This window comes from Galeopterus variegatus, unplaced genomic scaffold (genome assembly GCF_000696425.1).
Source record: "Galeopterus variegatus unplaced genomic scaffold, G_variegatus-3.0.2 Scaffold668, whole genome shotgun sequence".
NCBI classification, from domain to species: Eukaryota; Metazoa; Chordata; class Mammalia; order Dermoptera; family Cynocephalidae; genus Galeopterus; species Galeopterus variegatus.
This window is the reverse complement of record NW_007726779.1, coordinates 369,042-392,320: the sequence shown is the minus strand read 5'-3', so window position 1 is coordinate 392,320 and position 23,279 is coordinate 369,042. Positions and strand designations below refer to the sequence as shown.

The window sequence follows — 23,279 nt, the reverse complement described above, 5'->3', positions numbered from 1 at the left end:
AATCACAGCAAGTTAGGAGCATAGGATTGGTCCTTGTTAAGAAGGAGAAAGATGAGGGTCTGTGAGCACGATGACCCAGGTGGCAGGGATGATCAATGTGGGCAAGAGGAGGTTGGGTGGCCTTGTGTAGGCATCGCTGAGGCCGCCCCCACAGAGTGGCTTCCTTTCTTTCCTCTCAATAAGCAGGACTCAAAGCCTCCAAGAGAGACCCCTGCCTGCCCCCACTCCCAGCCTAGACTCCATTGAAGTGCAAATGACTGAAATCCACTTACAGGAGCCTGAGTCAGCAACCCAAAGGAAGAAAAGCCCCCAAGGGAGGGCCAAGTGTGGAACGGCAGAGAGGACCATGACAGGAGGACGGAGGAGAGACCAGGGAGGAGGGCTCCCTGATGCCACAAGGCAGGGCCAGGGCTGACCGACAGCTGAAGGTAAGGGAGAGGATTGCTTTGCAACCCCCAGGACTCTACGGTGTCCCTGGTCATCATCAAGAAAGCATGTCTTGTAACCAATTTGGTTCTGCTCACCTTCCCAGCAAGAGGACAGAGCTGGCGGTGGACCTGCGGAAAAGTCATGGAACCCAGAGGTCTCAGCCAGCGCAGGCCACAGACACCACAACCTCAGGAGAAACAATCTGAGCCAGCCTCCCATGCCACCCCTGAAACCCGACTCTCCCGGTGTTTCTGTCCATGTCCACCAAGTCCGAGACTGGCCGGAGGAGTAGAAGGAGAGAGAAACTGACTGCAAGGAAGAGCGTTGGCTAGAATCTTAGGAGTTAAGGACCATCCCAACAAGAACAGCCTTGCCACTGGGGCCACAGTGACAGTGCCCTCTCTGTGGAGGGCTCCCCCAGATTACCTAGATGAGATTACCTAGTCATAGATGAGCCCCTTGAGTGATGGGTAGGAGAAAAAAGGGAATTAACCAAGAGATGGTTCCCAAACTGTACACTGAGGCACCCTGGAGTACTTCTGCAAACTCACAGAGGCTCTATGAGATATTTAAAATTTCCCAAAGAAATCATATGTAGATATCTACTGTTGAGTTGTTTGCACCTAGCTAATTAATAAATACCACTGCCACGTACTTCTTTTGAGTAGGGGGCACCATGAAAGAATTACTAAGATGCTCAGGGTGCCCCTCACGGAGAAAGTTGGGGAATCTGCACTAAAAGCAAACACAGAAGGTGCGGCCGCTGCTGAGGCCACGTGAGGGTGTGCGCATGTGGAGAGGCGAGGAGAACGGCTGAAACCAGTCCAGGCTGAGTAACAGGTAGGGAGTGGAGTGGTGGGACAGACTGATGGGCAGATGGACAGAGGGACTGGGAAGGCTGGGCAGGGGAGGGGCCCGCAGGGTCAGGCAGAATTCCCAGGGGCTTGTGGCCATGTGATCACCACGTTACGCTTCTCACATGCCTGGACAAGTGGAGTGGCTGGGACGCGGTCCCACAGCTAGAAAGCAACAGACGTGGGATTCTAAAGGACAGTGTGTTGCTTTGACAAAGACCAAACAGTGAAGCTATTAAGGTTTTGCAAGTGTGTCATGGAGGCCCCCATAAATGATGGCTGGTGTCAGGAATGTGATCAGGAAGACCAGCCCCTCCCCACTGGGTCTCTTCCTTTTTGACCATGTTTTATTTGTTTATGTTTCAGGCTCTCTGCACACTTCAGGAAGCCCAGAAGATTCTTGGTAGGTCCATGTGGCCTGACCCCAGCATGCTGTACCCACCCCTGGCTTTCTGGCCCCACGCTGGCCCCAGGTTCCCTGAGGAGTCCCACAGTGGCATAGACATGCACCCTCGTTGTGGAGGGCTCTGAAGTCACTTCTAAAGCATTTCTTTCCCTCTTTGTCTTGACATCTTGCTGTGTTTTGGGGGTCATTGTTTTAAATCAGAAAGATTGTGCTGGGTCTGTATAACACTCAGACAGACCTGTGCTGATCTTTTGTCTCCTTTCACACTAACTAGGAAAGTAGTTTTTCCTAAAAGTAGAATACCACAAAAATAACCTGGTTCACTGAGATTTGTTCATCGTTTCCAGGAAAGAGGAAGGAAGATGCTGTTACCACTGATCTGAGTCTGAGCCTTCACCCCATCCTCTGCTTGATGCCATGGTCCCATAGGAATGGTGGAGGAAGAGTTAAGTGTCTGATGGCCAGAGCTGGTCATCGTCACGGGTGACTGGGTGGCCCTGGATTTCCTCTTCCTGCTTGTCGTGTGACTGGGTTGGCTACCACGGCTTCTTGAAGTATTTTTCCACCAGGTGCCTTCTCCACAGGGAGCCAACGGGTGTGCCATCGTGAGGATAGGTGGGGTGGGGGACCAGTACACCCGACAGAGGACATGGTTCATGTCGAGGACCTCTGAGGGAGGCTGGAAACAGGGGACACATGCCGGGAGGGGGTGGAGGGTGAAGCAGTCATTAAATAGCCTCCTCCTTGGGGTGGAGTCGGGGGAGGGGGTGGTGATTACAGCTGGAAAAAAAGCATAGCTTCAAACGTTCATCTTCAACCCCTTCTGCTGAAGAGATGGGATTCTCCTGAATGGCAGCTCCTGTGGTCGTCTTCTCACAAAAACTTTGCATGAGGTTTCTGAGCTTGGCAGCATAATTTCTGCTTTATTCACATGTTGTTAGAGGTGGGCAGTGGGGGTCAGGGGTCAGGTGCAGTGCCATTAGCTGTTTCTGCAGAGCAGGATTAGGAATAAAGCGATCCTTGCTGCCCCTTGAACTTAATCCACATGTAAAGATGTCCTTTGTAGGTACAACCCTGACACAGATAATCGTGTATTTTGCTTTTTTAAAAATTTGCTTACGAAGAGCGAGGAACCAGAACAGTTCCCTGGAGCATCAGCAGAGCATGGCACCAGCAGAGCATGGCACCAGCAGCCTTTGTAGGTACAACCCTGACACAGATAATCGTGTATTTTGCTTTTTTAAAAATTTGCTTATGAAGAGCGAGGAACCAGAACAGTTCCCTGGAGCATCAGCAGAGCATGGCACCAGCAGAGCATGGCACCAGCAGAGCATGGAACTAGCACAGCATGGCACCAGCACAGCATGGTGGCAGGAAGGCCCTGAGGCCATAGGCTCTGCTTTTGTGTGAAGGAGTGGACTGTCCCTGGCATGGCCTGTGTCCCCTTACGTTGCTCTCAGACCACGTTCCAAGCAAGGAAATTGGCCAGTACCTCTTATAACGAAGTGTCAAATTACTATGCCTTCAAATTTTATTTAGAGGGAAATGTTGATGCTTAAAAGAGGCATCTTGGGGCACAGATGAGGTATAAACCAAGGTGCACTAGTTTCCTGGGGCTGCTCTACAAAGTTCCACAAACTGGGTGGCTTAGAGAAACAGAGATTTATTCTCTCCCAGTTTTGGAGGCTGGAAATCCAGGATCAGGCTGTCAGCAGGGCTGTCCTCCCTCTGAAGGTGCTCCAGGCCCCTCTCTTAGTCTGCAGTAGTTCCTTGCTCATGTGAGTCGAACTCTGGTCTTCACCTGGCATCCTTCCTGTGTGTGTCCACATGGCCCCTTTTTATAAGGACACTAGTCACATTGCACTAGAAACACATCGTACTCTAATACTACCTCATCTTGAATAACATCTACAAGGGCCCGATCTCCAGATAAAGTCACATTCTGAGGCCCTGGAGGTTAGGACTGGAGCACATGAATGTTGGGGAAACACAGTTCCACCTATAACAAGTGGGCAATGGCTGAAAGTAGCCCAGTAGAAAGGTAAGCCCACAGGCCAGCCTCCTTCCACACAGTGGCTCTTGGGGGTCCGGGAAGGCAGCCCTGCTCTGCCATCTGCTCCCAGGATGCCCTGTCCAAGGACAGTGCCTGACCACCTCTGCCAGGCCCACCTGCCCTTCTGTCTTCTACCATGGGCCCTAGGGGCAGTGAAGGGACTTGGAAAAGTTCAGCCTTTTCACCTGAGTTTGTCTCCATGGAGGGCTGGGAAAAGTCCAACAACTATAGCGGGGAGGCAACTTTCCTGTATCTGCGTAAAGCCACAACTTCGTAATCCCAAAGCCCTTTGCAGAGAGAAGTCCTCTTCCCAGGCGCATCCCTGGGAGGGAAGGCCCTGCTGGGTGAAGGTGCAGAAAGCTGGTGGTTACTGAACCAGGGTGCCTGAGTGGACAGTGCCAGGGTGTGGGGACCAGGCGGGGTGCAGGATAAGGATGAATTAGTGACATCCTGCATCTGGTCAGAACCTCTGGCTCCCAAGATGCTTTTGTTTGTTCTCTCCCTGAATTCTCGAGAGAGCCTGAGAAGTGGAGGGGCAGAGAGACTTGCCCCATCCTGCGGATGAGGAAACTGGACCAGGGAGGGATGTCGAGGCATGCTGGGGTCACAGCAGGACTGGGGTCTGCTTCAGTGCTCTGCACTGATGTCACTCCCCAGGGCCTTGCAATTAGCACAAAAGCACACAGTGTGGAAGTGTGATCAAGACAACTGCCAGGATGAGAGTCACAAAGAATGATGATGTTTTCTAATGATGAATAGATTATCTGGATTTGAGCATCACATATTGTACATAGGTTTGATATTCAACTCTGTACCCCACAAATATATATCACCTATTATGTTTCAATTAAAAAATATTTTAGAAAAAGGCTGCCAGGATGAAAGTAAACACAATTCCCCAGAAAGGCAGAAATGCTGTGGGGGCGGGGCCGAACCCGATGAGCAGTGGCTGTGTCTAAGGCCACCTGTGTGCCACAGGGAATGTCCACCGCTGCCGACTCACACACCGTCCAAGACTCTCCCCGGCCCTGGGCACCGGGAGCTTCTCCACTCTGTGCCTCCGATGGCTCCAGCCCAGCGTCATTCACACGGCACAGGGCAACGTCTGCCAAATCAGTAGGCAAAAATCGCAACCCTATCACCTAGTGCTCCCTCCTGTTTTTTTTATAAGATCTGGTTGTTATTCAGTCAGTCAGTCAGAAGCACTTATTGAACAATCTGTCCTTGCAATACTTATGTGAGTCAAGCAGACACAGACCCTGGGGAACTTAAACTCTAGGGCAGGAGCCAGATAGTACACACAAAGCTTAACAAAGAAACCACTTCCTAAGTTAGGAGCTCCTAAGTGCTCGCGAGGAAGACAGGAGAGCAGGGCAAAGGAGACGGGGAGTGAGAAAGGACGGCTTGAAACCTTCCCCGTTTTAAAATGCTGTGGACGACATTCTAGTTGTGATGAGTTTTAAAAATGTGTCATGAGTACAAGGATGGCTCCTTTCTGCCCAGTAGCAGTTATAAAATGGACTTCTGTCCTGAGAGCGTAGTTGTCCAGGGTGCTGGAGTTGGCAGAGAATCGGCCACGGGGGGAGTATTTATATCACCAGAACCGGCAAAGGCCAAAAATCAGGACCCCCCCCCGCCGCCCCAACCTTTCCCTTTGCACGAGAGCCAGTTTTCCAGCACATCACTGAGGCTACAAACACCACAAGTGAGAGGACATTTGAAGCCCCTCAGAGACCAGGCTCTGGGGCAGGCAGCTCCCCACCGCACCTTTAGTCAGACTCGAGTTGGGCCCCCTGTCCTTCCTTGGGGCCAGCCACTGCCCCTCTGGAATTCACCCTCTGTGCACAGGGCTGGCTCTACATCTCACCCTGAGCAGTGTCAGAAGCTTATCTTTATGGCCCCTGCCTTCTCGCTTACTAGGCAAATGTCCTGTCACTCAGGACATATTTTTGAAAGGCACATCTGTACTTCCGATGTTAAGCAGCCCTCCCCCACCGGCCCTGCACTTACCTGGGCAGGTTCAGGATGGAGACCAGGCAAATCCCCTCTTCCCTTCTACCATTTCACTTTTATGTGGCATATGAACCACTCCCCCACCCCCTGCCCCCGTCAATAAAAGTGAGAAATGAAACTAAACTGTCCAGCCACGGAAATGAAACTGAATGATCAAAATGCTCCCAGATGACTCAGACAAGAATCCTTAAACTCCAGCTGCATCAGACTCCCCAGGGTGGGGGTTGGGGGCTGTGGAAACAGGGGTCTGGGCCCACCCTGGAGTCTGGGACATTGCTGACAAGTTTCCAGATGAGGCTGACGTGGGCAACCGTGGAGAGCCAGTGACTCCAGGCAGTGCTGTCCCAGGGCACTTTCTGCCAAGATGGGAGTGCTCTGTCATGATGTCCAACAGGGTGCATGGGCTCCTGAGCACCTGGAATGTGGCTACTGCCACTGAAGAACTGGGTTCTGGGTTCCGTGCAGAGTTCATTTAAGTAGCACCATGTGGCTCCCACATGGACCGTGCAGATAGACGCAGCACTGACATGGGCAGCTGGGGGTGCGTTCTCAGGGATGCGATCTGAAAGTTCAGAGTCATCGCTTGGATTCATACCTGAGCCACACTAGACAAAATGTTGGCTCTCCCCTTCTTTGGTGCTGAGCCCCCAAAGAAAGGATGTAAACAGCTTCCTGGAAGCAGAGATCCTGGAATGTCTAATGACCAAGATCGTTTTCTTCCCGTTGGAGATGACTCACTCCATGGGCCAGGCAAACGCCAGGCTCTGAACTTCTGGTCTTCGGCTGCCTCACCTGCAAAAATGAAAATGCGCAGCCCAGGGGTCCCTAAGGCCCCACCTCTGTGACCAAAGTCGAGGAGAGCCAGGCATCACCCTCACCAGGGCCTAGAGTTCTGGAAACCACAGGAGCCCTCAGGACTCTGGGTGGAGGGAGCGAGCACCCAAGGGTGGGGGCGGCTGGGGGAGGAAGCCGGCTCCTAGCTCCTCTCCCCACTCCACTGTCGTCTGCAAAACAAAAACTAACATCATCGCAAACTTAAAACTCCCGAGCACCTCTTTGCTAATTCGTTTTACTTACTAACTTTGAAGGCAGGTTAACTGTAAAGAAAGAATTTAGAGACTTAAAAATGTTTTTCAAAAGCTGGCATCAGAAATTACCAGGGGATGAGCTAAGCTCACGTCCTTGAACCATGGCGTGGGCAGCAGGGGTGCAGAGGCTGGGTGAGGGGAGAACTTGGGGTGCCAGACTCGGCAGCGCCACGCCATGTCTTGTTCCACAGGAATGTCTTTCATAACAGGCCTGGGGTGCGTCTGCTGCTTCAAGAAAGGCTCCAGAGGAGCTGGACAGAGGGACCCTCTCTAGCAGCTCAGGTTGGCTCAGAGGCCCTCCATCCCCCGCCCTCACCAGCATTCCCAGCAGGGACCAGGGGCACCTGTGTTCAAAGACAGGGTCCTTGCCCTCAGGCTGGGCTGGGCACTAAGCCCCATAGCGGATGGCATACCTTAAACAGAACGAGTACAGGAGCTGGTTCTTGGAGAGGGAGGAGCCACAGTGACTCCCAGCCTCTGTGTCACAACAGCTTCTGGGCAGGAGATCCTCACTCAGCTCCAAGGAAGGCCAAACAAGATCCAGAAACACGGACCCCACCCGCCGCCCTGTCCTACTGACCCTCCTTTATGAGCTGATAAATCCCCCAGCCCTCTGGAGCCCTGGGGAGTCCTGGGGAGCCCTGGGGAGCCAGTGAGCACCACCCTCCCACAGAGCTCTTGCTCTGAGTTTGCTTTCTTAATTGCAGAAACAGAGATCACGTGAACATCTCCTCAGATTAATGAGACAGAGGAAACTGCAAAGTACTGGGGACAGGCAAAGTTCTCAACCGGGGTGTACGAGGGTACTTCACAGAGTTTGTGGAAAGATACGTATGATCTTTCAATTGTATTTTTCCGAAAACTTTGTGAATTACCCGCATATTGGTCCCAGCAGAGCCCAGGAAGAAGCCCACTTTCTCTGCCCTGTGTGACCAGGTGTTTTGCTCCCGGCCTCTCTGTCGGGGGCTGGGGTGGGGCGTGAGGGTGACCAACAGGGTCTCTGTCAAGCATGCTCCGTGGCACTGCCAGCCCTCATGCACAATGTCCATCGAGGGGGGCTGGCCTGGGGGCTGGCAGGCCCCGTGATTTCAGGGATGAGGTGACAACTTCCACACGAAAGACAACGCAGGGTGAATGACAACTCGCAGTTCTGTGGCCGAGGGGCAGACGCAGCGTGAGAGCCACAGGGACAGCAGAGGGCAGAGGGGCTGGGCGGTCACTGGGTGGGAGGGGCCGACACAAGGACTTCGCATCCCAAAGCCAGATTCCTGGACTGTGCCTGGCCAGGAGCATCCCTGAGGCCTGTCCACTACAGTGAATTAAGATCAATGATGCCATGAAAATACAGTGATTTCAATCAGAGTTAAAGTGTGCTCCCCAACTCTTTTTTTTTTACACAAAAATATCTATGTGTCCCTAAGAGCTTAGAACCTAAAGGGGCTTGTAGCTTCCTGTGGCTGCCATAACAAAGGGCCACAAACTGAGTGGCTTACACTACAGAAATTTATTTTCTCACAACTCTGGAGGCCAGAAGTCCAAAACCGGAGTGTCAGCAGGGCTGTGCTCCCTCTGAAGTCTCTAGGGAATAATGTTCCAGGTCCCTCTCCAGCTTCTTGTGGTTGCTGACAGTCTTCGGTGTTCCTCGGCCTGTAGAAGAATCACCCCAATTTCTGCCTTCATCTTCACATGGCGTTCTGTGTGTGTCTGTGTCCAAATTTCCCCTTTTTATAATGACACCAGTCATGTTGGATTAGGGTCCACCTTACTGCAGTATGACTTAGTCTTAACTAACTACATCTGCAACTACCCTATCTCCAAATAAGATCACATTCTGAGATACAAGAAGTCAGGACTTCAACAAATGAATTTTGGGGGACACAATTCAGCCCATACCAGGATCCCATTCAGTGCTTTGCAGACTCCTCTGTGGAGACTCGGGCTCCCTGAGGGGCCTCTGCCAGGAGAGGGGTCAATGGGGCCAATGTCCCTCGCTGGGCCAGAACATGCTAGGCTCTCAGCAGTCCTTGGGACATTGTATTTTCACTTACAAATATTCACACTGTTCCCTGGAAGATGACTGTCACTCCACCCTCTGCCACAAGGTTTGCTGTGCCTCTGAGGGAGGAATTGATGTCCCCCAAGCTGGGATGACCTGGAACCTGGTTTATGGGGCATGAGCAGGTGGAGCTGACCCTTTCTGGAAGGAGCTTGGGGGAGGGAGTTGGATTTCTGCTCTTTCTCTGGCTTCCATGCCTGACAGGGGATACTCCCTCAGTCTGGCTCCCCTTACCCGGGGCTGAGCCATGGGTGACCGGTGGCCTACATGTGGCAAAAACGAGAAATCAATGCTGTTGTGAGCCATGGAGATTTGGGGCTCTTTGTTACTGCAAAGATGCTGAAATTCAGGGTGCCATGTGCCACTCAGAGAAGCGATCTCAACCTGGTATGAACATCTCACAGCTTTTCTGGGGGCCAGGCCCAGGAGGTAGGTTAGAATGGACAGTTGGAGCTACTTGTTGCCCCAGAGACTTTATTTTCTTAACGCCGAATCACACGCATCATCCCACGGGTCGTGTCACTGTGCATGGCGTATCCTGGGATGATGTGTCTTCCAGAGTTGCAGACGTACTGCTGCCCATGGGAAAGCGACCCTGCTCACCGCAGCACCCCTTCTAACATTCCAGCAGGGAGGCAGGTCTGGGTCTTGTCCACTGCTGTGCTCCTGGAGCCAGAAGCAGGAGGCGCCCAGATGTGTGGGGTGAATGAACAAATTCTCACACCCACAGGAAGAACTATAGGTCTGCACTTGAACGGATCCAGGAAGTTGGCTAGACTGCTGCTTGTTCCCCTAGGAGACAACTGTCCAAAATCAGGGTGTGCATGGTGACAGTGGCATCAAGGTTTTCCCTCTGCAGAGCTGTCTAGACTGCACAGGGGTCAAACTTAGATCTGATCATAACACAGCCCCACACCAGGACAAGCAGCACCTGCACCCCCCACCCTCTCCTCACCAGGTTAGAGCACTTCATCTCCTTTAACGATTCCCATTCGCTTAGGTTTTTCTGCTCATCCACATCTTCACTATATAAATCCGGGTATAAAAGTACTGTGTGCCAATGTCTTACACAACCAGCAAAGTTTGTTGGTTTACAACAAACCCCAAATACTTATCAAATATTGACTGTTGGATTTAAAAGGATAAGGTTCTCGGGCCATTCCAGCTGCATTCGTCTATACAAAACACATTTATTAAGCACCATACACGGTCAGCTTGATTCTTTTGGTATGCAGCCTTCTATCTGTATTTCTGCAGGCCAGCCAGAATACCTGTTCTTCGTATTATCAGAGTGGTTGATCTGTGTGAAGGAAAGAGAAGAGCTTTATTTATTCAGTAAGCTAATCAACGAATATTTAATCTATGTCAGCTGTGAAAAAAGTCATGTAAACAGAGTCACCTCCTAGAATGGGATTTGCTCCAACTTCAGCTGGGTGTTTGATCTTCTCTCGACTTGTTTCTTAACGTTTGAACCAAGTGTTAATGCAGCTCTAGAACTGTCCGCAACGATGGAAATATTCTATAACCTGTGGTGCCCAGTAGAACAGCCTCTAGCCACATTTGGCCACTGAGTACATGAAATGTGGCCAGTGCAAAAGATGGACTGAATTTTAAATTAAATTAAATTTTAATAAATTTAAATGTAAATGCAAATTTGGCTAGTAGCCAGCATATTGGACAGCATAGCTCTAATGTTTAGTTTACAGCTCTGGGAGTAGGACTACACTTGTATTTTCAGAGTACTTGTAGAGTTCCTTGCTCAGCAAATGTGTGTTCATACCAGAGTGAGCTGTAGTCCCCTACATCCTCAACTCTTTCACAGATAATGCAGCACCTCAGCCCAATGCTTAAATAAAATAATGTGCATTCTAACTTTGGAATTCTAGGTATATATCCCTGTTTTACATAACAGCTATATTGAGATATAATTCACACACTATAAAATTCATACATTTAAAGTATATAATTCAATGGTTTTTAGTACAGAGATGTACAACTATCATCACAGTCAATTTCAAAACATTTTCATCACCTGAACAAGAAACTCATGACCAATCACTCTCCATCCCCCACCCTAAGCAGCCACTAACTACCTTCTGTGTCTATGGATTTGCTTATTCTGAAAAGTTGGTGTAAATGGAATCACACAATATGTAAGTTTTTGTGTGTGTGTGTGTGTGTTTTTCTTCACTTAGCACAATGTTTTCAAGGTTCATCCATGTTGTAGCATGTGTCAGAATTTCATTTCTTTATGTGGCTGAATAGTATTCCATTGCCTGGCTATACCATATTTTATTTATGTATTTTTTATCCATGAATCAGACACTTGGGTTGATTCTGCTTTTTGGGTATTAGGAATAATGCTGCTATGCACATTTGTGCACAAGTTTTAGTATGAACATAGGAGGATACTACAAAAAGTTCATGTAAAAACAGAATTAAAAAATAGTATGAATCTTTCCATGCATTTTTTAAAGTACCCTCGTATATTTTCATTCTCTTGGGTATATACCTACAAGTGGAATTGCTGGGTCACATGGTAACTGTATGTTTAACTTTTTGAGAAATAGCCAGAATGCTTCCCAAAGCAGCTGTGACATTTTACATTTCCTCCAGCAGTGAGTGAGGGTTCCAATTTCTTCAAATTCTCAACACTTTGTATCTGTCTTTTAAAAGCCATCCCAATGAGCAGAAGGTGGTATCTCACTGTAGTTTTGATTTGCATTTTCCTGATAACTGATGATGCTGGGGATCTTTTCATGTGCTTTATTGGCAATCTGTATATCTTCTTTAAAGAAACATCTACTCAGATCCTTCGCCCACTTAAAAATTTATTTTTCATTGAATTGTAAGAGTTCTTTATATATTCTGTATAAAAACCCTTTATTGGAAAATATTTTCTCCCATTCTGTGGGTTATCTTTCCTCTTTCTTTATGATGTCCTTTGAAGCATGAAGGTTTTTAATTTTGATGCAGTGTAATTTATTTTTCTGTTGTTGTTAGTGGTGTCATATCTAAGAAACCACTGCTTAATTCAAGGTCACGAAGATTTACGCCCATGTTTTCCTCCAAGAGTTTAATATTTCTGGCTCTTACATTTAGGTATTTGATCCATTTTGAGCTAATTTTTGTATATGGTGTGAAGTAGTGGCCCAAATCCATTGTCTTCCATGTGGAAATCCATTTTACCCAACACCTTTGTTGAAGAGACTATTCACTCACCATTAAATGGTCTTGGTAGTCTTGTCAAAAATAAATTGACCAAAAAATGTGAGGACCCTCACATTTTTCTGGACTCTCAATTCTATTTCATTAATCTATATGTCTATTCTTATGTCAGTACCACACTGTCTTAATTACTGTAACTTTGTAGTAAGTTTTGAAATTGAGATATGTGAGTCCTGCAACTCTGTTCTTCTTTTCCAAGACTGTTTTTCCTATCTGAGTCCCTTGAATTTCCATATGAATTTTAGGTTGAACTTGTTAATTTCTATTTTTAAAAGTCAGCTGGTATTCTAATAGGAATTCATTAAATCTGTAGATTGATTTAAAGAGTATTGACATTATTAAATCTTCTGATCCATGAACATTGAATATCTTGCCCCTTTTTTTAGGTCCTCTTAATTTCTTTCAACAATGTTTTATTATTTTCAGTGTATAAGTCTTGCATCTCCTAGGTTGTTAAGGGGTTAGAAATCTTGATTCTCCTTTGATCTTAGAATTGGATTTTTAGGTAAATGCATGCATAGGGCTATAGCCCTCGAGTAGGGGACAATAGTCCACGGATAAGTTTGGCAAAAGTCATCTAATCAATTCTAATCACTGTTTAGGGATGGTATTGTGTACTTTGACTATTTTAGGTTGCTGGTTTGATTCCCACTGGAAGGACTATTGACTAACCTACTGATTGTTCTTAAGATATGCTAAGGAAACTGCTTGAATGCTGTTTGAATATGCTAAGGAAATCACTGTAGGGGAGTATGTGGAAAAGAAAATGTTTGCTAAGGACAAGCTGTCTGGTGGATTGACTTAGCTTTTTACAAATTGCATTGTGGAATTTCAATTGTTAATTTTACTGCTGTTACTATTTCAGTTGTTTAAAGCTATACTTAACCATAATTTACTTCTGTAATGTGGGGGACAATGCGTTCCCTCTTTAGTCCCCAGAGGAGGCTTAGCCCCTCAGGGCCCCCAGGCCCTTAAGCCACCTGCCAAGCAGGAAGCATGGGTTGACTAAGCACAAGAAGGCATCCGGCCAAAACTCTGTATCTGAGAACAACACATATTTCTTGAGAACATTCCGCCCTAGTTGTAGCTGCTGATATAGATCAAAATGCTTAACCGCAATGAGCTATCTGTACTGCAAAGTTTGCTGAAGCTGTCAAAAGTAGAACATAAGGTTTTTTCCGATATGCCAAATGTACTTTCCATAACCCCCACCTTTTTTCTGTAAATGTGACAGTATAAAAACCCTTTTACCCTGCTTAATAAACGAGGCTTGATCAGACTCCTGTCTTGCCTCCTTTCTTCGCGTCTCTTGTTCCACCCACTCCTCCCTCCAGGTTCCACTGACGGTCCCTAAAATTCCCGTGGGAAGGGACACTGTAACACTGCCTGTTTTTATGTCCTTCTTTGATGGTTGAATCAACTGATTCTTCTTGTGAAACTTCCTTGTCTTGTCAATAAAAAGAAAGGCTGATTTTGAATCAGGGCTGCTGCTCCCCTGATGGGCTGCAGTCCCTCCAGGCCTCATTCATGGTGTTTTGAGTGATTCCTTCTTTTTTCATCTAGGTTACACAGAGGGAAGTGTAACACTAGGTTAAATTTATTCCTAGGTATTTTATTCTTTTTGATGCTATTAAACATGAAATTGTTTTCTATATTTCATTTTCAGATTGTTCATGTGAGTAAAGAGAAGTACAATTCATTTTGTACATTGATCTTGTATTTTGCAACATCACCAAATTTGCTTTTTAGTTCAAACAGTTTTTTAGTGGATTCCTGGATTTTCTATACAAACAATTATGTCATTTGCACATAGAGATAGATTTACTTCCTTCTTTCTAATGTAAATAGCTTTCACATTCTTTTCTTTGCCTAATTGCCCTGGCTTGACCTCTACCGCAATGTTGAAAAAAGTGGTAAGGATAAACACCCTTGCCTCATTCCTGATCTTACAGGAAACCCTTCTGTTTTCACCATTAAGTATGATGTTAGCTGTGGGTTTTTGTAGATACTGTTTAATAGGTTAAGAAAGTTCCCTTTGATTCTTAGCTTGTTGAATGCTTTTATCACAAAAGAGTGTTGAGTTTTGTCAAAATTTTTTTCTGTGTCTGTTAAGACTGTCATGTAGTTTTTGTTTCTTATTCCACTAGTGCTGTATGTTACATTGATTGATTTTTGAATGTTAAACCAACTTTGTATTCCTGGGATAAATCTTACTTGGTTATACATTCCTTCTTAGATCCACATTTCTGATTAATTTATTCATTGTTGAGACTTTGGGGATCACAATATTGGAGAAAAGGTGGTCCCTGCCTTCAAGAGATTACAATTCAGGCATGAAAAGACAAGTAACACTAATGTAAAGCAAGCACCCAGGCCCACCAAGGGAGGTGTGCAGAGCTGCTGGCGGGTACAGGCAGGGGAGGGGGGTGGAGAGGCTTCTCAAAAGGAACTGCCTGGAGCTGGGTGGTTAAGGAGACTTTGGAAAAAGCACACTTTGGATGGAGCATGGACAAGCTCTGTAGTGTGTGGAGACCAGCAAAGACTGAGGTGGTTTTGCTGGAGCACTGCATCCACAGCACGAAAGACTGTGAGGGTCTTAGCTGGGCTGCATCACCAGGATGACAACAATGACGACACCTCCTGCTGTGTGGGTGCCTGTCACACACATGCCGACTAGGGCAGATGTGACCACCCACAGCTCAGGGTAAAGAAAAGACGCATGGGCATACGCTATACTGGTCCTCAGGTCACATGGCCAGGATGACTGAGCTAGATCTAAACCCAGGTTACCCACACTTCAAACACTTCTATCCTCATGTATTTCTCAGTGTGTGGGTCTCAGATTCTTCTCCTCTTATAAAACCAGAGGGTTGGACAGAATCATCTTTAAAGTTTCTTATATTTTAAAATCCAATTCAGTAGGTGGTAGGGTCATTAAAAACTCTGAGCATGGGAATGACCCATAAGCCATGCCTAGGAAGCTAACTCCTGGCATAGCAGGTGGAACGGGTGTGACGAGGTGGCTGGGGACCACCAAGGACTCAGGAGGCCCTCCCAACACAGGCACACCATGCTCAGGGACGTCAACGGCAAACAGGACTGAACATTGAAAACGAGGAGGATGAATGATCCCTTCAACGACTCTTGACTGCAGCTCTCAGTCCTGAGGCTCTGGCTACCAGTTCAGGCCTCTCCAACATTTGAGCAAACACCCTTTAGTGACCCCGTACCATGGCAGCTCTGATCACTCTTGCATGAAGTGCTTGCTGCGTCCAGGTCCAGCCTTTATGCTTCTGTGGTAACTTGGACAGTGATACTCAACTGACACATGTAGGCAGGAGGGACATTTCCCGAGACCCACCTAGAGCCACCGTTTCAAAACACATCCATTGTCTAGACTCAGTGAAGTGCTTTGTGACCCCTCTTTTCCTTGATTCTTCCAGAAACTTTGATTCTTGTGAAGAAAATCAGAAAGCAAGGATCATGCCACTACAGCTCAAACAAGGTTTTGCTCTATATGTCTTAGCTCAATATAAATAGAGAACCTGTTGGTTGAGATGTTTACATTCTAGTTAAAGGAGGAGAGACTCACTTCTCAGCTTTTCTGATACAGTCTGGACACATTCATAAATTGGATGGGAGTAACAGTGCTGGTAACAGCACCAGCAACTGGTGCTAGTGCATGCGGCAAGGCTCCGGCTTACTGCCTCTCCCTTCGGTTCAGTAGCCTGGGGCGGCTGGTGTGGGGGCAGGACCAGGCACCTAGAGATGCTGAGGGAGACTGTGGAGGAGGGAAGGAGGGTGAGGGAGGGAATGGGACAAGGCAGCTGGGGAAAGAGCAGACGAATTAGAAGATGTTAGGGGGAAGTGTGGACGTGCACGTGGAACCAGGGCCTCCATTTGCTCATGAAAATCAGTGCAATGGGCTGAACCTTCCCTGTGTATCAGAATCACCAGGCCAGGCTCACCCTCTGAGATTCAGTTTCATTGAGCCTGCACATGGCCTGGACATCAGTTTTTTAAGGAGACTCAGGTTGGGAATGACAATGTTTGCTGAAGCTGTGCAGAGGGATCTGCATTTGGGGTGGACGGATGGAGAAGGAGCAGTGGAAGATTCAGAAGGTTCCAGGATCCACACTCAGCTTGCTGCTGGGCCCCAGGTGTTCCCCTCCCGTAATCCTGATCAATTCTGAGGCAGAGAGGGTTAAGTAACTTGCCCAAGACCACACTGCTAAATTCTGATAGAGCCAGGAGGTCCACAGATGCCACACTGCAGTAGGGCCATCCAAGGGATGCAGGAGAAGGGGGTCCCATGTTCACTCCCCCAGGTCAGCATGAGGAAAGCCAGGTGAAGGGGCACATGTCACCACACAGCCACTGGACCCGGGAGAACTACCTGGCACGAAAACTGCAGCCCAGAGAGGAGAGGTGGCTCGTTCAAGGCCACATGTGTCCCCTGGCAAACATGTGTCCCCTGGACTCTGCGCCCCTGTCTCCCAGTCGCATGCCTGGCTCACTTCACCCCCCTGTGGGTCCAGGAGGTGGGGGGCCCAGACAGCTACCAAGCAGAGCTTGGGGAGCATCTCACTTGTTGGGGAAAACCTACAAGTTCTCAGCTGTACATGGAGGTTTGCAGACACGATCGCCAGTGATGAGGGGACACATTGCCTATGTGTTCTGCAGGGCCGACTTCCCAGCTGTCAGGGAACATGGCAGTCACAAGGAGAGAGCATATGCCATCATGTGGTGAAGGCAGCCATGGTTTCCGAGCCTCTGAAGTGCGAGAACAAAGGGCACAACAGAAGGGCTAGGATCTCTTGGGAGCAGTCACAAGTCATCTGGTTGTGTCATCCACACCAAAGGTGCATTTTATTCAGCTTCCTTCTCCTCCACCGAGGGGGGCCACACCAACGGGAAAGCGCCCAGCTGCTGTTGCTTGTCATCTCCACACCAGATAGTGCTGGGGGGTGGGGACCAAATGTCCCAGCGTGGGACCCAATGCAGCCTGGACTCACCCTGGAGACGCACGTCTGTGCCTTCTCAGAGCTCCCACTGAAGTGGAAAGGAGGCCCTTGTGCTCGGAAGGCATGGCAGGGACCTCCCTGCTTGGCAACGCAGCCCAAGTTCCTCCTCCTCTGCACCAACTCATCTCAGCACTGAGTCAGGGGAGCAGAACTCCCTGAAAGGGGGTGGTGTGACCCTTGCCAGAGGTGTCAGCTTAGGTTCCCATGACATCCTGTCCTGCCCCTCCTCCCCTGAGCTGGGATTTCACAGGCGGCTGTAATTCATAGCTTAAAGCCCCATTCTTTCTTTCTCTTCCCTTTGATAAATAAAGGCTGTAATGGGAGGGCTTTGCAATCAGACATGTGACAAGTTTCTGCAGCAACAGCAGCTGCATTTAGAGAGTTCACCGGTGCCCGCCCTATTCCCAGGGCTCCAGGCACCAGCTCAGCTCACCCTCAGTCCGCTGGAGAGGTGGGCACCGACGCTTCTCCAGAGCAGGGTGTGGAAGGCGCCTCCTGCCCGGGAAGGAGAGGCGTGGGACAGGCCATGCCAGCTGTCGTGTGACACAACATTGCCACCAACAGACCGTTCCGAATTTTATGCTTTCAAAGAGATTTTGAGAAGTTGTAAACTTTAGTCACAATCTAAACATCTTATGTTCGGGGACAGGGAACTATGACCAACTGGCGACCTTTCAAATCACAGCACTTATGATACTAGCCCTGTGTGGGAAGGGACATCTAAAAACCACTCACCTTTTCTCTCTGAATTCCTGAAGGAAGTTCAAAGCCTTTTGCTGCAAGAAACACCCAGCTCGACCGGAACTTCATGTTCCTGATTTCTCTACTCCCAAGCGCTGCTATGGCGTCCTTGGCATCAGCCTGCAGTCTGGGGGCAGAGGTGAAGCTGGTGAGAGCTCATGCGGAGACTGGGGGGAGGGAAGCCCTGCTCAAGATGTCACAGTGCTGTCCTTGGACGGAGGTTTCTAAACCACCAACTGCCCTCCTACAGCACACGGTAGCAGCTAAAGGGGCGCACGTGCCGGTTGAGAACATTAAATTTCTAGTTAACCATATAACGACATCTAGACCCCTTTAGACCTCAATTTTGGGCACAGAATTTTAAATCTCAATTCTGGAAAGCCCTTGCGTTCGGGGGTTCAATCACATTGTTTCACTCAGCCAACCTCATTTTCGGTCCTGGCTGCCCCTTTTGTTTACTGATCGCAAAATGAGGTGGACAGAAGTTGCTGAAAGATGACAGCAAATGTCAAAAATGTCCCTTTTCATGTTCTGGAAAGTAAGCATCAAAAAAGGAAAAAGGTTTTTAAACAATACTACCATTGTAAAATGGTACAATTTAGAGTAAGCAAAGGAAGGAGAGCAGAAAGGAAAACAAAAAAAGTTTACATTCTCCTAAATGGGTCAAATCTGTTTTTCAGTGTGTTCCAAGGAACTTAGAACTGGTAAAATGCTCCATGCAAAAAAGAACCTGACGTCAGACAAATCTGGGCAGTGCTATGGTCAACAGCCCCACCCTGGAAATTCACAATGCAAACAAGCACCTTGAAGGTTCTTAGAAATTCAGCAGTAAAGACAGGTGTTTACTGGGTGGATCACACTTTGAGAAGCACTGAGCTAATGCAACTTCCCCTGGTAAAGTACTGCACCTGTGTGTGTTTCCTGATTCTTCTTTTGCTTCTCATACAGAGAAATTACCTCAATTTCCCGTCGTATTTCTGTAAGTCCCACCCTGGGTTTAGCTTTTCCGGCAGCCGACAGCTAGTTTTTCTGTGCTAATTATGATCAGCTGTGGCTTCATCTTCCTCCCTGGAAGTACCTCTTTGCTTCTAGCAGATATGTGCCCCACTGGTTAGTGATTTTTTTTTCCCCCCAGAAAAGCAGTCTGTTTTGTCATGATCTTCATCCTTTCTTCTTAAAGAAGCATACTGCTCCTTGGACTTTTTGTTCTTCCCTGGAGGATGTTACTGAGGGATGCTGGCACTCTCTACCCCGGCTGGCTTCTCTCGCCCACCTCGGTGACAAATCTATACACACTCACCTGCTGCTTCCATCATCGTGGGTCACCATGAAGAGCAGGGATTTCGGAGGAGCACTCTGAATAAACTTTGTCATTGGTCCAGAGTTATCTGTGGGGTCAACGCAGTCAGCTTTAGGATCTTCTCTGCTAACTGTGGCTCCTGCCCTGGACGCTGAACTTGCCACCGCTTCTGTGTCCACTTTGAGTCCCTGGACCCTCCAGCTCATCCCTCAACCACACAGATGGTGCCCTAGCCCTTTGCTCAAAAATGATTACTAGGGTTCCATGGGCGACCGCCCGAAGTGAGCAGCACAGAAGGAAAAGAGTTGAGCAGAGAATGTACAATAGGTGTTCAGGTTACAGTGAAAAGGGGTCACTATAAGGAGCTTTCTTTGGCTAATTAGCAAGGCAAGTGGAGCTCCCGGTGGAAAGAACCTCCTCAGAAATTAGATCACGAAGAGTCTTCGATTCACCAGACTTGCAACCAGCAGCAGCTTCTGCAGCACAGATGGTGCGTTCCCTGCAGTCACTGACGAAGAGTGACCAGCGCAGCGCAGAGCAGCCCTGTGACCCCACTGACATGTGCGGAACAGAGACACCACAGAACTTAAACACGAGGAGCACAGACCAGCCAGACATGGTGAGTCTTTGCTAAGAGACCTATCTACAGGAAGAAAATGCAGGCTAATCTCAAACCCCAGTATTTACCGCTGTGGCTTACTGTTTACAGTTAACTGCAGAGTCAACAGGCATAGCTCACATCAGGTGGATGTAGGCATTTTCTATTACTCTTCCCATTATCTTTATAGAGACTCGTTTCCAATAACTCTCAGTGTTAAATAAAAATAAGAGGGGCTGGTATATCCTGACCATTCACTGTGGCCAAGACTCAGTGCCTAGAATGGAGAGTGCACTGCAGGAGAAGGGCGCCCGCGCTCCCGGGAGCACCTCTGCCCAGGCCCAGCAGGCCCCTGCACTCACCAGCAGTCCTGAGGACGGCTTTAGCTGATGAGATCCACGGCTGAATGCTCACTACAATATTTTATATTTCATTAGAAAAGAGACTTTTCCTCTTTCTCCTTATCTCATGAAGGCACAAATGAGAAACACTGAGGAAAAGAACAAGCAGACAAAAGATATTTCTAGATGATGCCCTCAAACTTCATTATACGAACTCAGAGCCTAAGAGAAAATATGTAAGACCATTCTAGAAAACTAACGTGACCTGCTGAAGTTTTTTTTAGTAGATAGAATAAGCATGGTTGACATTTCTGTGTTCTTTTTAATATTAACTTTATGTTTAAAATTCATTTTAATTTTAATAAAAGAAGAGTTTTCTTACCGCCTTCATACATATCAAAATACTGTGTAGCTATTACCTTTCCAGTTACATCTGAAAAGAAAAGAAGTTGTTTTTTAAAAAAAGTTCATAAAACCCAGGGTGCGTTTGTGGCATCAGAGTCCAGATTGAAATGACGTCTTTCTTCTCTGTCTCCACAGAAAACATGACTCATGTTGTGACACAGCCTGAAGACGGGGCTGCTTTCCTGGAGTGTCCCCAGTACAGGGGCAAAAGGACAGTGCTGGTGGCTGCCCTAGAACTTCCCTCCTGTCCGCTTTGTGAGATTTCATCTAAGGCTCCTCCTCCTCCAACCTCTCTTCCCACAGACACATCAGAGCCCCTGCCTCAGCCCAGGCCCACCCCCTTTACTCACAGACACCCCAGGGCCCCCGCCTCAGCCCTTTCTACCTCACACTTCAGGTTTTCCCTGGGATTATCAGACTGGGAGTGTTTTGTCTCTGGCCCCTACAGATCTCCTGTCACTGGACTATGCTCTCTGCTCATTCATAGGGACACCATATGACACTCTGTCCCCAGATCTGCTATGGATCTTCTTATCAGGGACCTTGATGGCAACTGTGACAGAATGTTTTCTCCAGACCTGAGAGAAGGCTACGTTTTCTTCTTCCTAAGGCTCTAGGGGCCCTTTATCACACAGAGGTGGAACTGGCTGGTGGTGTCACCCTCTGGTCAGACCCCAGGAATTGCACAGCAGACATAAGGCTCAATCCAGGACCACAGGTCTGTGCCCCCTTGGCCAGCTTATCTGGCTTTAACTCTGCCTTCTGCCTGTCCTTCTTTGTTTTTTGGTAAAGTTGATTTATGTTTGGTTTTAAGTTTTTGTTGGAACCACAAGTAATCTATAAAATGAAACTTGTAAAAATAATTAAATGTATAATTTTAAAATGCATGAAAACATAAACCTAGACTGGATCATGTGCAAAAATCTAGAAAACCAGAGGTATCTTTGAAAATCCAATCAAAGGGCTTTTAGAGAAGTGTTAAAGAAAACATTTAATAACTTACAGTTGACAATGGCGATGTTTATTCCTCTTGCAACATTTCCAGTCTTTTCTCCTATGAGCCTGAAATGTAACTGAGCATTAGTCAAAGATCTTCTTCCTTCCTTACTAAGAAACGAGCAGCCCTCCCTGCTCTGTAAGATCTCTCGGCAGAATCTGTCTTGTCCACTGTCACTTAACTGTTTCCTCACAGATAGGCACAGCCTTCGTGCAACTTTGTAGAAAGTTACCTCCACACTTGCAACACACACATCCATCCCCACATTGCTATAGACTTAGTCCCTCAGGGCACCTGGAAACTGCAATTAATCTTATAATTTTAACAAATGGCCAGGGAGAGGAAAAACTAATATTTGTTTAGCTCAGGCTCTTTGTAAACATTCTTTCACTGAATCTTCAACCAGCTCAGGAGCATTTATTTTTCCATTTTATAAATATAAGGTAGTAAGAGGTGGATCAATAAGAGGTGGATCCAACCCAAGTCTGGTATCCTCAACTTCTACACATCCTCCTCCCCCTCAGAGTTCTGACAGAGGCTTTGCTCAACTCTTGGCAATCCTTTCTCCCAACCACAACTTGTAATCCAGTTCATCTCCTTAAATAAATGCCTTATATTATGTCACTTAAATTTTACTTCTAAGCTGGAGAATATGAAATGCCAAACTCAAGGGGATTGTGCCCTAAAACCAGGAAGACTACATGGCTCTTCTGGAGGTGATAGTTATCACTTAAGTTCACAGGAATTGCGTTATGTCACTTAAATTTTACTTCTAAGCTGGAGAATATGAAATGCCAAACTCAAGGGGATTGCGCCCTAAAACCAGGAAGACTACATGGCTCTTCTGGAGGTGATAGTTATCACTTAAGTTCACAGGAATTGCGTGGGTGTGTGCAGGTATGTGTGTGCATGTACCCTTTGTCAAGCTTTAGAGTCAATGATATGTCAGCTTTATGAAAAGAGTTTGGAAGCTTTCCTTCTTTTTTCATGGTTTGGAATAATGAATATGGCACTTTAACATTCTGCTCTTGACATGTTTACCTGAACTTCTCTATGAGCTAGAAGGCTTAGTGCTTTTTGACAATTTTAGAGAATACTCCATAAGAAAGTGAAAAGAAGCAAAATGAGACTTCCATTTCTGATAATGAAAAATTGGGTAATCTGAACCTATTCTCTCATACAGAAAAACAGAAAACATGGGACAATTTTTTTTTTTTAAAGATCTGCTTGAATATATTAGAGACCTAATAAGGTAGTAAAGAATTTCCCAGGCCAAGATCTGGAAGAAGACTAAATTTCAAGCTGGTGAGTCCAGCATTTAAAACTACTTTCATCCCAGGAGCATTTGTAGATTCCAGAAAAGGTGCCTATGGAGGTGAATAGCACTTCTGACAACCACGTGAGGGCAGGGGACAAAAGTTGGCAGCCAAGGTGAGAGTCATGTTAAGTACCCTACATCCTATTTGGGTTGGGATCAAAAAGGGTTCAATATCCAAAACAAGAGCAAACCAGAAATAAATCAGAACCTGTAGGACTTTAACCCAGTTTTAAGTCAACTGGGTGACCCAGAAAATCTCAACTTTTAAAATTTATTCAGGTCATCCTTTTCTGCTAATGGTTCTACATCCTTGGAAGCAAAGAAAAATTCCAGAAAAATAAGATAATATCTTCCCATGCCTCAATTTCTTTCTTTTTTTTTTTTTTTTTTTTTTTTTTTTTTTTTTTCCGTGTCCGGCAATGGATTGC

The 23,279-nt window shown here is 47.2% G+C and overlaps 1 protein-coding gene across 1 annotated transcript in view; it reads right to left on the bottom strand.

The window, feature by feature from the left end:
• Window positions 1-10,065: 10,065 nt before the first annotated feature.
• The window catches only part of FAM3B (family with sequence similarity 3, member B), a 37,622-nt gene continuing 24,408 nt past the window's right edge, over window positions 10,066-23,279 (bottom strand). Inside the window, exons 5-9 of the mRNA XM_008571219.1 lie at window positions 21,540-21,598; window positions 20,514-20,564; window positions 19,193-19,280; window positions 17,887-18,019; window positions 10,066-10,199 (exon numbers count right to left, since the gene is read on the bottom strand). Of these exons, the coding sequence (XP_008569441.1) occupies window positions 10,110-10,199; window positions 17,887-18,019; window positions 19,193-19,280; window positions 20,514-20,564; window positions 21,540-21,598 (421 nt within the window). The 3' untranslated portion in view covers window positions 10,066-10,109. The remainder of the gene's footprint in view (window positions 10,200-17,886; window positions 18,020-19,192; window positions 19,281-20,513; window positions 20,565-21,539; window positions 21,599-23,279) is intronic.